The following is a 13,907-nucleotide window of genomic DNA, read 5'->3' as shown; positions in this document are numbered from 1 at the left end:
CATTAGTGCTCATAACTTTTGCGTAATCAGTGCTCAGGAATATGTACTGAGTGCTGAATAAATCATTAGTACTGGAAATTGATGTTCTTTTTTGAGGTGGGCAGGCTTCCCCCTAAGTATTTTCCTTGGAACCTCCATGTTTTTAGTGAGATTGTCCTTAGGTTCCAAGTAATCAGATTTGGCCTGGTTTTGCATGTGGATATGTAGGTGACTGTGCAGAAGTCCTGATTAAGGGGTTCCAGGAAATCCTCTTCCTTTGCCCCCAGACATCTCCCCTACATTTCCCTTTCCATGAATGTCACCAGTCTAAACCCCTAACAAGAGCTATTGCTTTCTTTTGGGCTAAATGGATTCCTCTTCTAGAATGTGAGGGCTCCATGGGGGACGACACCATGAAGGCAGCTTAGTCTTTCCCACCATAGAGTGGCCTTCCTTTCTCAAGTCCCTTTTCCTTAACACATGAAATTGCATTTTCAGTTTGCATTTAATAAGTACATTAGGCATTTTAAAAAATATTTTATTTATTTATTTATTTGACAGAGATCACAAGTAGGCAGAGAGACAGAAGGAAGCAGTCTCCCTGCCAAGCAAAGAACCCGATATGGGGCTCGATCCCAGAACTCTGGGAGTCATGACCTGAGCTGAAGGCAGCGGCTTTAACCCACTGAGCCACCCAGGTGCCCCTACATTAGGCATTTTTATCAGATGATGATGGCTAGTGCTGTAAATAGGTGAAAGTTTTGTTTTCTTATGCCTGGCCTGAAGGAGGGTGAGGGTGAGGGGTAGGTGGTAGACAAAAGGGGGGAGAGGTGATATTACAAAGGGATTTTTTGAACAGTTAGCAGTGTGAACATACTGGGCATTGTGGGCTAGCAGAGGCACTTAAAAAAGATCAGATATAGCTAACAGTGCCTGAGTAGCAGATAACTAGGAAGAAAGATGGGTGTATTTAATTTAGCTTTGGGCTATCTCTGTACAGAGTCCATGAGATGACAGCATATTTTGCAATAATATGTTTTGCTAATGATGCACATCAAACACTTGATATTAACTATGAACTCACCTTGGGTTATTTAAAGGATTAAATATTGTGCACTGGGGTGACTGGGTGGCTCAGTGGTTTAAAACCTCTGCCTTCGGCTCAGGTCATGGTCTTAGGGTCCTGGGATGGAGCCCCACATCGGGCTCTCTGCTCAGCGGGGAGCCTGCTTCTTCCTCTCTCTCTGCCTGTTTCTCTGCCTACTTGTGATCTCCATCTGTCAAATAAATAAAATCTTTAAAATAAATATTGTGAACTAATGCTGTAATTGAAATATTTGGAATATCCCCCCATTATTCCAGTAGTTTCTATTGAAATTGAGATCAGAAACTACCCTTCTGCTTTTCCTGATGTTACCACCTTCTTTTTCTCCAAGGTCAAAATAAGTTGAGAATATCAGTTGTCAGGATGTAATGGACATCTAAGTTGTAACCCAGCTGTTTTACTAAGAAACTTTATAACCATCCGTGAAATAAGAGAAACTCCAAGTAAGATAAGAAATAACAGGACTATTTAGATATCAAAGAGTTGGATTTGAAGATCAAGGGAATACTGTAAATAGGACAGAGATAATTTTGTAATTCCTCCTGCATATTTTTCCTCTGAAGGTTGAGATTTCTTTCTTTCCCTGGTGGTTGTCAGGATATTGCTAATTCTTTGATTGACAACCAGAATCTGATGCACCTTGACCTGAAAGGGAGTGATATAGGGGACAATGGAGTAAAGTCATTATGCGAAGCCTTGAAACACCCAGAGTGTAAACTACAGAATCTGAGGTAAGTTGTGAGTTATTTTTGTTGTAACTGAGATTTTTATCCATCCAAACAGACATTTACAGCCCTGATTTGCTGTTCATCAGGCCAGCTTCAATTTATTTTCACAATATGGAATAGCAGAAATCAGTAGATTCAGGGTGATTTCCTCCTGATTGGACTTTTAACTGGTCCCATCCCCATACTGAAGACTGCCCCCCTCCCCGCATTGTACAGTTCCATCTCTCCATTTCCTAAATTTAAAAAACCTAGAATTTATAAGGATTTAAAATTTTTCATATTTAAGTGCAGCCATATGTGTATTCATTGCATCTTTGAATGCTTTCAGGAAAGAATGCACTAATGGTAAGGGGTGGGGGCAGTGATAAGCAGACTCAGTCTAACTTTTTTTTTTAATTTAATTCATGCAAGACAGAGAGGGAGGCAGAGGCAGAAGCAGGCTCCCTGTGGAGCAGGAAGCTCCATGGGATCCCAGGACCCCGGGATCATGACCCAAGACAAAGGCATGCATTTAACCAACTGAGCCACCCAGGTGTTTCCCCTGCCCTCCCCCCACCCCTTTTTATCACTCTATACCACGGACTGGGTGGCTTAAGCAGAAAAATTTATTCCTCGGTTTGGAGCCTGGAAGTTGAAGATCAAGGTGCAGGCAGGATGCATTTCTGGTGAGACTTCTCTCTTAGGCTTGTAGATAGGCCCCTTTCTCACAGTGCCTTCACGTGCCTTTTGTGTGTGTGTGCCCATTCCTGGTGCCTCTCTTGTAAGGACACCAGTCCTGTTGAATCAGGAGTCCCCACTTATGACCTCAGTTAACCTTAATTATCTCCTTAAAGGCCTTGTCTCCAAATACAGTCACATTGGGAGTTCAGCCTTCAACATGAATTTTGGGGAACACAGTTCGGTCCGTAACACTTTTTCAGGGCAAGTTGGGGTTTTCAGCCTTAGGCTGTATCCTAAGTCATCCACTGAGGTCTAATTCGGGACTGAGGAGGGAGCTTCTCTTTCCTACCTATGTACACCCTTATTTTGATGAAGAGAACCAATTCCTGAGGAACTAAGTTGGTAAGTGCTTGATTCAAAGAAGTAACTAGAGCAACTCCCAAGTTCCTAGAACCTGCTGCCCCCTGCCTCCTCTTACTAAGAGCTGGTATCAGGCCCTGCCTTCTCCCAGGACAAGTGGTCTCTAAATATAGGAGTCTCTAAAAGTGTGGACTCTACATGCACTTCTTCCTTTCTTCTTCTCCCCTCCTTTACTTATTTTTTTTTTAAAGTTTGTATTTATTTATTTGACAGAGAGGGACACAGCAGGAGAGGGAGAAGCAGGCTTCCTGCTAAGCAGGGAGTGGGGATGCCGGCTGGATCCCAGGACGCTGGGATCATGATCTGAGCTGAAGGCAGATGCTTAACAACTGAGCCACCTAGGCGCCCCTCCCTACTTTATTTTTGAAACTATTATTTTTTTTTTTTTTGTACAATAGAATGTTTAATTACCAAATTTATAAGCAAGAATATTTTTCAAGAGAAGAATGGCATGTGATACAAAATTTTTGATTCACTTCTTGTTTTTACTCTCAAGGACTGGGTTCCTCATAAAACATGAACTGACTCCCATGTATAAGTAAGTGGTCTGCTACTGTGGGAATCACAACTTGTGCTCCTGACTTCTGCCCATTTGTTTCAGAAGTCAGAGTGGTAGGACACAATGCCCTTCAGTCCACCTTCCATGTTGTATGTAGTTGGAGGAAATGTCTCCTAGTTTAAAAAAAGATTATCATTTAAAAATATTTTTTAGGGGGGCACCTGGGTGGCTTGGTCAGTTAAGTATTCGACTATTGATTTTCCTCAGGTCATGATCTCAGGGTGGTAGGATCAAGCCCTTCAGCAGGGGGTCTTAAGGATTTTTCTCTTTTTCCTCCCCTATATGCATGCTTTTGCTCACTCACAAATAATAAATACATATTTTCATAGGGAATAGGGGAGGTGGGGATAGAAGAGACAAGCCTCCTACCCCTCCACTTCCTGATTATCAGAGCCATGTCCTAGTTAAAGAACTCACTCCAGAGGGAAGCTGGTCTTCAGAATGGGTCACAAAGCCTGGGAGACAACACCCTCTAGCTGGTGAGTGGTGGTCATAGCTCTTCTCTGAGGAGGGTCCTCTGCTCTTCTGCACTGTTTTCCAGCTTGGAATCCTGCAACCTAACTACAGTTTGCTGTCTAAATATCTCTAAGGCTCTCCTCAGAAGCCAGAGCCTGAGATTTCTGAATTTGTCGACCAATCACCTATTGGATGATGGAATCAAGCTGTTGTGTGAGGCCTTAGGACATCCCAAGTGTCACCTAGAGAGACTGTCGTGAGTTTTGCTAATTTGTTTTCCTGGGTTCCTTTGCGCGGTCCTGGTGTGGCTTAGTGAAGAGCTGATAGGGCAAACCGCATGGGCCTTGACACCACTTGGCTCATTTGTCAAGCCTGGATGAACTCTACATGAAGGCTATCTTTGCTTCCTCTTCTATTTGGCTTTTAAATGCTACTTTTCTTCATGACTGCTTATTTTTACTGTTTTCCTCCTTTTCTTCTCTGTACATAGCTGCAGTGGCATTTTGATTCTATGGTAGAAGTATAGGGGGTGTAAATACCAGCTAGTGTCCCTACAAAGGAGAGGAGAAACAGGAACTTTGTGATTTGACTGCTCCCTTCCTGTGTTTCTCCTTCAGCCTAGAAAGCTGTGGCCTCACAGTAGCTGGTTGTGAGGATCTTTCTTTGGCTGTCATCAACAACAAAAGGTTGACACATTTGTGCTTGGCGGACAATATCTTGGGAGATGATGGAATAAAATTTGTGACTGATGCTTTGAAAAACCCACAGTGCAATCTCCAGAGCCTCGTGTAAGAATCTACTAGTGTTCATTCTTCCATGTATATTACATTTTGAAATATATTTTATTTTTTAAAAGATTTTATTATAAAACACGATTGGGGGAGGGGCAGAGGGCAAGGGACAGACTCCCCACTTAGCGGGAAGCCTGATGCAGAGCTCCAATCCCAGGACCCCAATATCATGCCCTAAGTAGAAGGCAGACACTTCACTGACTGAGCCACCCAGGCACCTCCTAGCCACTTGGTTGTCATGGGACATTTCTATCACTGCAGAAAATTCTATTGAACAGTGCTATGTGAGATCTGACAAATGAGGAATTCAGTACTTCACAAATCAAGAACACAATGGCAGTTCAACTGAAAGGTCTCACATTTATTACTAAACCAACTTAGTGAGGTAAAGGCATAGTAACAGAGAAAAATCATTTCCCTCATAAAACATGTCTATTGGCCAGGTAGGAGGGAAGTTAACAGAGTGATAGGATAGGAACATGTGGTGGGGGGAGGAACATGTGAGCTTCATGCTCACGTTAACAGAGTGATAGGATAGGAACATGTGGGGGGGAGGAACATGTGAGCTTCATGCAGCTTCAATACGTGTGCCATCTCATGAAGTGTGATGCCTTACAGACCCAGCTTGGTTCTTCTCCAGTGACGCCTCTTGGAGTTGTACCTTATTTTATTACCAGTTTTCATCTGAATCCACTGGGGAATGGGACGATTCTGCTTTTGTTTCTTGGCCAGGAATCGCTTGATTCTGAAAGTCTTGTGAGAAGACATGGCGAGGAATAGTCAACCACACACCAGGATGGTAGCAAAAAGGAAGAAAAAGCTGAAATATATTTTAAAAGGGAGAATGTTATGAACATATTCTGTCCCTTGCTTTTTCCCATCTGTTATCCATAATGATAAGATGACAAGGATGATAGTTTCAATAACTGCCATTTATTCTGTCCTTACTCTGTGCTGGGCCCTGTGCTAAATTGGTTTAATCTGTACAAAAATACCTGATGGTGTCAAATTGGCCACCTGAGTTCTAAGTGCCTTACTGGACAGTAGGAAATAGGAGGCTTAGAAAGATTATGTAGCTTGCCTAATGCTCACAAGAAGATGATGGATTCAGGACTAAAGTCTGCCTGTCCAGCTCCATATTCTGGACTTAGAAGAGAGATCTATACATATGTATATGAGCACCATTAAAGAGAAATGCAGCATCCCATGGTATGGCTGGATCACAGTGTGATTATTTTCTTCATGGCTCTTAGACAATTTTAGACATGGAACTGATGAGCCAAAATTCTTATTTTGTTAGATACGGTTAAATTTTCTCCATATTATTCATATTTCCTCAGCAGTCTAGAGGCCTACATTTTAAGATCTTCACTGGGTATCTACTTTTTTTTTTTTTTACCAATATTATTTTCTTTAAAGATTTTATGTCTTAGAGCGCACAAGCCAGGGGAAGCGGCAGGTGGAGGGAGGAGAAGCAGACTCTCTGCTTAGCAAGGAGCCCAATGTGGGGATGGCCCAGGACCATTATTTGAATGGATGGCAGATATTTAACTGACTGAGCCACCCAGGAGCCCCTTATCAATATTACTTAGATAATTGAAGATAACTAAAAATAATTTGTTGAGTATCTTTTCAGATGTTTTTGGCCTTTATTATTCTAGGAATTATCTCTTCATGGATTTAATTTTCCTCTAGATGTTTTCTGTTATGTATGTTATATAATATGGTTATTAATAAGCACATAGACCTTATAGTCATTATTTTTTATATGTTGCAAATAATTTACCTAGCATGGTACATCAATTCCTAACTTTCTTATGGTCATTTTTAGAATACAGAAGTTTAAAATTTTTTGAAGTCAAAATCCTCCTCATGACCTCTCAGTTTTGTCATAATTGGAAATACCTTTTTTCAAAAAAAAAAAAAAACTGTCACACACTTTATGGTTTAATTTTTGAAATGTTAAATTATTCCTAATTCGTTATAAGGCTTAAACTTATTTCCCCTATATGTCAGGTCTGCCTTCCCAAGTTATTTATGGTATAATAGATCTTTTCCCTACTGATTAGAAATGCCACTTTTATTATGTACAAAAATACTTTTCTGTGCTTACTCCCATTCTGTTCCAAATGCCTGCTCTTTTGCTCCATGTAGCTACTTCTGCAATTGGGCCCTATATTTGTGCCCAGTGTAAAGAGGCTAACATTTCATTTATAGTAAGAAACATTCTGAAAAACAAGGGTGGAGGGTATTTGATGAGATGAGTGTTGGCAAATAGATATAAGGGACCAGAGCATGAAATCTTCCCAAAGATAAGAACCTCTGGGCAGTAGCAGTGATTCCATCTTCACTCACACTGTCCTTCCTACAGGCTGAGGCGTTGCCACTTCACTTCGCTTAGTGGTGAACATCTCTCATCCGCTCTCCTGTGCAACAGGAGCCTGACACACTTGGATCTGGGGTCAAACTGGCTACAGGATGATGGAGTAAAGCTTCTGTGTGATGCCTTTCAGCATCCAAGCTGTCACCTTCAGGAGCTGGCGTAGGTCTTTTGTGACCTTTCTTTGGGTGCTTTGACTACTGTGAGGGTAGGGGAGATGAGGAAAGAAGGATGAGCTGAGTGTGTGTCAGAGAGAAGAATAAACACCTGATTCCTTCTCTCTCACCCTGCTTGAGACAAGTGGGGAAGTATGTTCATCAGATTTTTCTTAAACAGTTAATACATTAATTCAACCTCCCTCAGGGAAGGAGGACCAGAGACAACAGACTGAACAGCCATTTTATATATTTTTTTGGTTGTACCCCAGTGAGTCTACTGTGTGTCCTCTACCTTACATCCATGAGGCAGAAACTGTGCCCTACTAATTTTTCTTTCAGGTTTATAACTAGGTCAATTTTAAAAAAACAGGAAGGGAATTTTTTTCTTTTTGGAAAGAGTATGTATGCATGATTGGGGAGGCTAGGACAGAGGCAGGGGTAAAGAATCTCAAGCAGACTCCATGCCACAAGCAGAGCCATACATGGGGCTTGATCTCAGGACCCTGAGATGGTAACCTGAGCCAAAATCAAGAGTCGGATGCTTAATGGACTGAGCCACCTAGGTGCCCACTAGGAAGGGAATTTCTAAAAATGTTCAACAAGCCACTCATTAAGCAACTGTTTTTATTACTATGTTCTCTTATTCTGTGGGTGGGTATTTACATGTGTGGTATGTGTATATGTAATTGTTATTACTGTATAGATAGGACTTGGAGGTTTCCTTTTCATAGAATAGTATTTCAGAAATATTTAAATACTTATATGCTGTTAACTTATTGGACAAAGCCAGTTACAACGTATTCCACGTATTCTTATAAGACAAAAGTCTCAAGGAGCAAGGAGCGGGACAGAGGCTACTGAGTTACCTAAGCCTTAAAAGATGAAGAGGATTTTGTGGTGTGCAGATACCCTTGGCAGAAGGTAGGAAGAGAGCAGGGACCTGAAGCTAGGTGTGGCAGATTTGGAAGGAAAAAAAAAAAAAAAAAAGATGGGTATGCTTGATGAGTAGGATGGGGATGAAATATGGAAAGTGAACACTTGAGGGCAGATTCTGCATGCTCTCGAATGCCCTATTGAAAGAAATAACTTCTATGTAGTCTGCTGCTTCTTGGAAAACAGCACTTTAAGATAGATTCTTGGAAAGTATTTTTATTCAAAAATATATTAGAAACTAAAAGCACAGAGATCTGTGGGTTCCTTGGGTAAACTTCTATTTTGTTTGTTTGTTTGTTTGTTTGTTTTGAGAGAAAAAAAGTGTTTATACCCTTGATTTGGAAACTTGGTGTGTATAAGTTATTTGTGGGAGAAAGCAGCTTTACCCACTGTTTTGTTTTCAGCTCGTTAAGAAATCCCATGTGTTTCTGCTGGTAACGTTAGACATTCCTCTATGTGTCCTGGATTGTGGGGAGAAAAGGGTCAGGAAAAAGGCTTAGATACCTCAGCTTCTCTCCTAGGAATAATTTAATTAAGCTTCACAACTGACAGTCTCACCTGTTTTGTATTTCTTGCAGATTGTTGGGCTGTGCTCTTACTAGTACGTGTTGTCTGGATCTGGCTTCTGCTATTCTGAACAACACACACCTGCGGAGCCTGGACCTTGGACACAATGACCTGCAGGATTATGGAGTAAAAGTTCTGTCTGAGGCTTTGAGACATCCAAACTGCAATATTGAGAGACTTGGGTAAGTTCATTTTTCCCTTAGAAAATGATACCTATTTGGTGGCCTGCATGGCTAGAAGAAATTTAGTACATGAGAAAGGATGATAAATGGGACAGAAGGTAAGTTACTCTCAGAAATGAGAATCTGAATTTCAAATATGTGGATCACTGTGTATTATGTGCTGTTAGTATTGCAGCCATAATTCACAATTCATTGTGTCCTCCTTAGTGCCCTGGACAGAGTATGTATTAGTATGTATTAAGTAAATGGTACCTGCTTTAAGGTCTTCCATGTTCTATCATCCTTCAGATATTCCATCTCTCTTTGAATTTTCTAATTAAAGTGAAGATTTGGGGGTACCTGGGTAGCTCAGTTGCTTAACAGCCTGACTCTTGATTTCTGCTCAGGTCATGATCTCAGGGTCTTGACACCAAGCCCACATAAGGCTCCACTCAGGGTGTATGCATGAGCCTGCTTAAGATTCTCTCTATCTCTCCCTCTTCCCTTCCCTTGCCCTCACTTCCCACCCCAGCTTGTGCTAGATCTCACATGTGCACTCTTTCTCGAAAAAAAAGAATTTGCTCATGGTTTTTAATCTGGAGAAATGCTATCTTTGCTGGTTTGTTTGTTTTGTTTTTAAGATTTTATTTATCTTAGAGGGAGAGCATGAGCAGGAGAGGGGCAGATGTGAGAGAGAGGGAGAAGTGGGGGAGAATCCCAAGCAGACTCCAGGCATTGAGCCTGACACAGGGCTTGAGCTCACAACCCTAAGATCATGGCCTGAGCTGAAATCAAGAGTTCGATACTTAACTGAGTCACATAGATACTCCACTATTTATGCTCTTAAGAAGCCTGTGGTCTAATAAAACCTTATCCTATGTTTTGAGTACTTTTTATGTTTAATCATATATTGTTTAGATGTTTTTAAAATCTTGAATGGATATTGTCTAGTATATTTTTACTTAAATAGTGTGATTTATTGATCTCTGGGTCAAGAATTTTGCTCCATATGTGGGAAACCCAAATATTCTATGTATCCCTGATTCTTACAAGAAAATGCTACTTTGCTTTACCTATGTGTCCATTGACTGCTTATATATTTTGATCTCAACAATGATGATACTGTAGCTGTTGGGTCTGGAATTTATTTTTATTTTTATTTTTTTAAAGATTTTATTTATTTATTTGACAGACAGAGACCACAACTAGGCAGAAAGGCAGAAAAAGAGGAGGAAGCTGGCTCCCTGCTGAGCAGAAAGCCCGATGCAGGGCTCCATCCCAGGATTCTGGGATCATGACCTAAGCTGAAAGCAGAGGCTTTAACCCACTGAGCCACCCAGGTGCCCCTGGGTCTGGAATTTAGTTTTATCCTGCTTATAAACCTAGTAAACTAGCCTATCCGTATTTCCTGGATACTGGCAGGAAACACAGAATCCCATCAGAGACTGAGGACTTTATTACTCCTTGCATGGCAGCATAAGCACTAATGTTTCTATGTCCATTTCTTTTGCTACCCAAATCCCACTGGGTGGATGTGGACAGCATGGATGGACACCTGCACATGGTAGTGGGTTGCATCCTAGGAGAGAAACATGGAACTTGGGAGACCCATCATTTTATAGCAGGCACTAAGCAAGCCTGCTCTTTGTCCTGGAGGGAGACATTACCTCATCCTTCAACGCTGCTCACAGCATACACACTCTAGAAATGACCCATATGAAGAATTGTCAGGGTCTTTCAAAAGACCTGAAATATTCATCTCTCCTTTTTCTGCACAGTATAGTCTTGGTTAACTTTCACATGGATATGCCATTCCACTGGCCACTCTCAATCTGACCAACAGAAGCTGGGGCCAAATCTGATTAATTTGTCTCCTACACAGTTTGATTAGGGCCACTATCATTAGCACTCCAAGCATACAATGAGGTCAAATTGCAGTGTTGATTTCAGCTATACCCTCAGCATTCTGTACTCAGCCAACTAAATGAGACTCAGAGAGGACCAATTGGCCTTGTTATCTATTACAACTCATGAAAGGGGGTTTGGGTTGACCTGCTGATCTTGATATCATTGTAATAAAGAGGGGAGCAAAAATTGGCCCAAACCAGTCCCATCCCCAAAAAAGATGGTGGTCCATATCTTCACATAAAACAAACATATAGCTGGAGCAAATAATCCTAAAATTTGTATGGAATCAGAAGAGACCCCGAATCGCTAAGGAAATGTTGAAAAACAAAAATAAAACTGGTGGCATCATGTTACCTGATTTCAAGCTTTACTACAAAGCTGTGATCACCAAGACAGCATGGTACTGGCATTAAAATAGACACATAGACCAGTGGAACAGAGTAGAGAGCCCAGATATGGACCCTCAACTCTATGGTCAATTAATCTTCGACAAAACAGGAAAAAATATACAGTGGGAAAAAGACAGTCTCTTCAATAAATGGTGCTGGGAAAACTGGACAGCTATATGTAGAAGAATGAAATTCAACCATTCTCTTACACTGTACACAAAGATAAACTCAAAATGGATAAAAGACCTCAACGTGAGACAGGAATCCATCAGACTCCTAGAGGAGAACATAGGCAGTAATCTCTTCGATATCAGCCACAGCAAATTCTTTCAAGATATGTCTCCAAAGGCAAAGGAAACAAAAGCAAAAATAAACTTTTGGGACTTCATCAAAATCAAAAGCTTCTGCACAGCCAAGGAAGCAGTCCGGAAAACAAAGAGGCAACCCACGGAATGGGAGAAGATATTTGCAAATGACAGTACGGACAAAAGGTTGATATCCAGGATCTGTAATGAACTCCTCAAACTCAACACACACAAAACAGACAATCATATCACAAAATGGGCAGAAGATATGAACAGACACTTCTCCAATGAAGACATACAAATGGCTATCAGACACATGAAAAAATGTTCATCATCACTAGCCATCGGGGAGATTCAAATTAAAATTACATTGAGATATCACCTTACACCAGTTAGAATGGCCAAAATTAGCAAGACAGGAAACAACATGTGTTGGAGAGGATGTGGAGAAAGGGGAACCCTCTTACACTGTTGGTGGGAATGCAAGTTGGTGCAGCCTCTTTGGAGAACAGTGTGGAGATTTCTCAAGAAATTAAAAATAGAACTTCCCTATGACCCTGTCATTGCACTCCTGGGTATTTACCCCAAAGATACAGATGTAGTGAAAAGAAGGGCCATCTGTACCCCAATGTTTATAGCAGCAATGGCCACGGTCGCCAAACTGTGGAAGAACCAAGATGCCCTTCAACGGATGAATGGATAAGGAAGATGTGGTCCATATACACTATGGAGTATTATGCCTCCATCAGAAAGGATGAATACCCAACTTTTGTAGCAACATGGATGGGACTGGAAGAGATTATGCTGAGTGAAATAAGTCAAGCAGAGAGAGTCAATTATCATATGGTTTACTTATTTGTGTAGTATAACAAATAGCATGGAGGACATGGGGAGTTAGAGAGGAGAAGGGAGTTGGGGGAAATTGGAAGAGGAGGTGAACCATGAGAGACTATGGACTCTGAAAAACAATCTGAGGGTTTTGAAGTTGGGGGGGGTGGGAGGTCGGGGTACCAGGTGGTGGATATTAGAGAGGGCACGGATTGCATGGAGCACTGGGTGTGGTGCAAAAAAAATGAATACTGTTATGCTGAAAATAAAATAAATTAAAAAAATATATAACCTGAAGAAACACAGCTCACTCCAGTGTGGAATCTGTTCTTCTATTGATTTGGGTCACCATTACAGTGGTTTGGTTATGTCAGGTAGGTAGGCAGTGTCACTAAGTAGTTACAGATGCCTTGTTAGCCATACATGGCATAACTCAGAGCTGTACTGGCATCAGGTGAAGCTTGTGAATTTGTACCAGTCAGACTGAAACAAAGTTGTACTGATTATGTTTGTACCCCTGTGATAGGGGTCCAGGTCTAGGGCTGCCATCGATGACATCAGACAGAGCAGAATAGTTAGGACCTGCCATTCCACTTGAGATTTTCTATTTTCATACCATGTGGACAAACTTGGCTACTTAAACAGACCACATCATTTTGCCAGGCAGTAGTGTTGGGTCTAGAGAAGGAAAGGTAGTCATTAATTGTTCTTCCTACTCCCTGCACCTTAAGGTTCTGAGATGTTCCTTCCCTGGGTATTGGGGTCACTGCCCTTCCCCACAGTCATGAAATCAGTGTGTCCCATCCCATTGCCTATAACTTGGCTTTTTCTCCAGTCATCCCCTATAGATCTGCCCTATGTTCATCTGTTTTGTTTCTTAAATTCCACATGAGTGAAATCCTATGGTATTTGTCTGTCTTTGACTGACTTATTTCCCTTAGCATATTACTCTCTAGCTCCATTTACATTGTTGCAAAGGGTTAAATAATATTCTGTGGGGGGAGGGGGATGTGTCTTTATGTATATATGTGTATCACATCTTCATTACCCATTCTTTAGTTGATGGACACTTGGGTTCTTTCCATAATTTCACTATTGTTGATAATGCTGCCATAAACACCAAGGCGCATATATCCCTTTGAATCAGTATTTTGGTGTCTTTCGAGTAAATACCTAGTAGTCCAATTGATGGATTGTGAGATTTAAAAAAAAAAAAAAAGAGAGAGAAAGGCAAATATAAAACAACCCTTAATGATAGAGAACAAACCAAGGAATGATGGAGGGAGGTGGGCTAGATGGGTGATGGGTATTAGGAAGGCACTTGTGATGAGCACTAGGTGTTGTATGCAAGTGATGAATCACTAAATTCTACACTTGAAACAAATACTACACTGTAAGTTAACTGAAATTTAAATAAAAACTTTAAAAAATGGTTATACACAGACAAAAAAATAAAGATCTGCCAAGTTCATATTTTAAACATTTTCACTATGAAATATAAAATACATACAAACAAGCAAATAAAACTGTTTAAAAAAAAAATCATGTGCATAACCTCACCCAAGGTCAATAAATTGAAT

General features: G+C 40.9%; 2 protein-coding genes across 2 annotated transcripts in view; one reads left to right on the top strand and one right to left on the bottom strand.

The window, feature by feature from the left end:
- Positions 1–13,907, top strand: part of NLRP14 (NLR family pyrin domain containing 14) — a 47,847-nt gene that overhangs the window by 9,878 nt on the left and 24,062 nt on the right. The window contains 5 exon segments of the mRNA XM_059392192.1: positions 1,648–1,815; positions 3,993–4,163; positions 4,525–4,695; positions 7,070–7,240; positions 8,748–8,918. Coding sequence (XP_059248175.1) covers positions 1,648–1,815; positions 3,993–4,163; positions 4,525–4,695; positions 7,070–7,240; positions 8,748–8,918 — 852 coding nt within the window.
- On the bottom strand, positions 5,311–5,466 carry LOC132011048 (large ribosomal subunit protein eL39-like). The gene has a single exon (XM_059389156.1). It carries the CDS (start codon positions 5,464–5,466, stop codon positions 5,311–5,313), a length of 156 nt encoding a protein of 51 aa, XP_059245139.1.

Source organism: Mustela nigripes, chromosome 1, assembly GCF_022355385.1.
Source record: "Mustela nigripes isolate SB6536 chromosome 1, MUSNIG.SB6536, whole genome shotgun sequence".
In the NCBI taxonomy this organism is placed as follows: Eukaryota; Metazoa; Chordata; class Mammalia; order Carnivora; family Mustelidae; genus Mustela; species Mustela nigripes.
This window is presented reverse-complemented; position numbering and strand designations above follow the sequence as displayed.

What these genes read in the sequence shown, in the direction of transcription:
- LOC132011048 (XM_059389156.1), bottom strand. Translation starts at nt 5,466, where the DNA reads ATGTCTTCTCACAAGACTTTCAGAATCAAGCGATTCCTGGCCAAGAAA.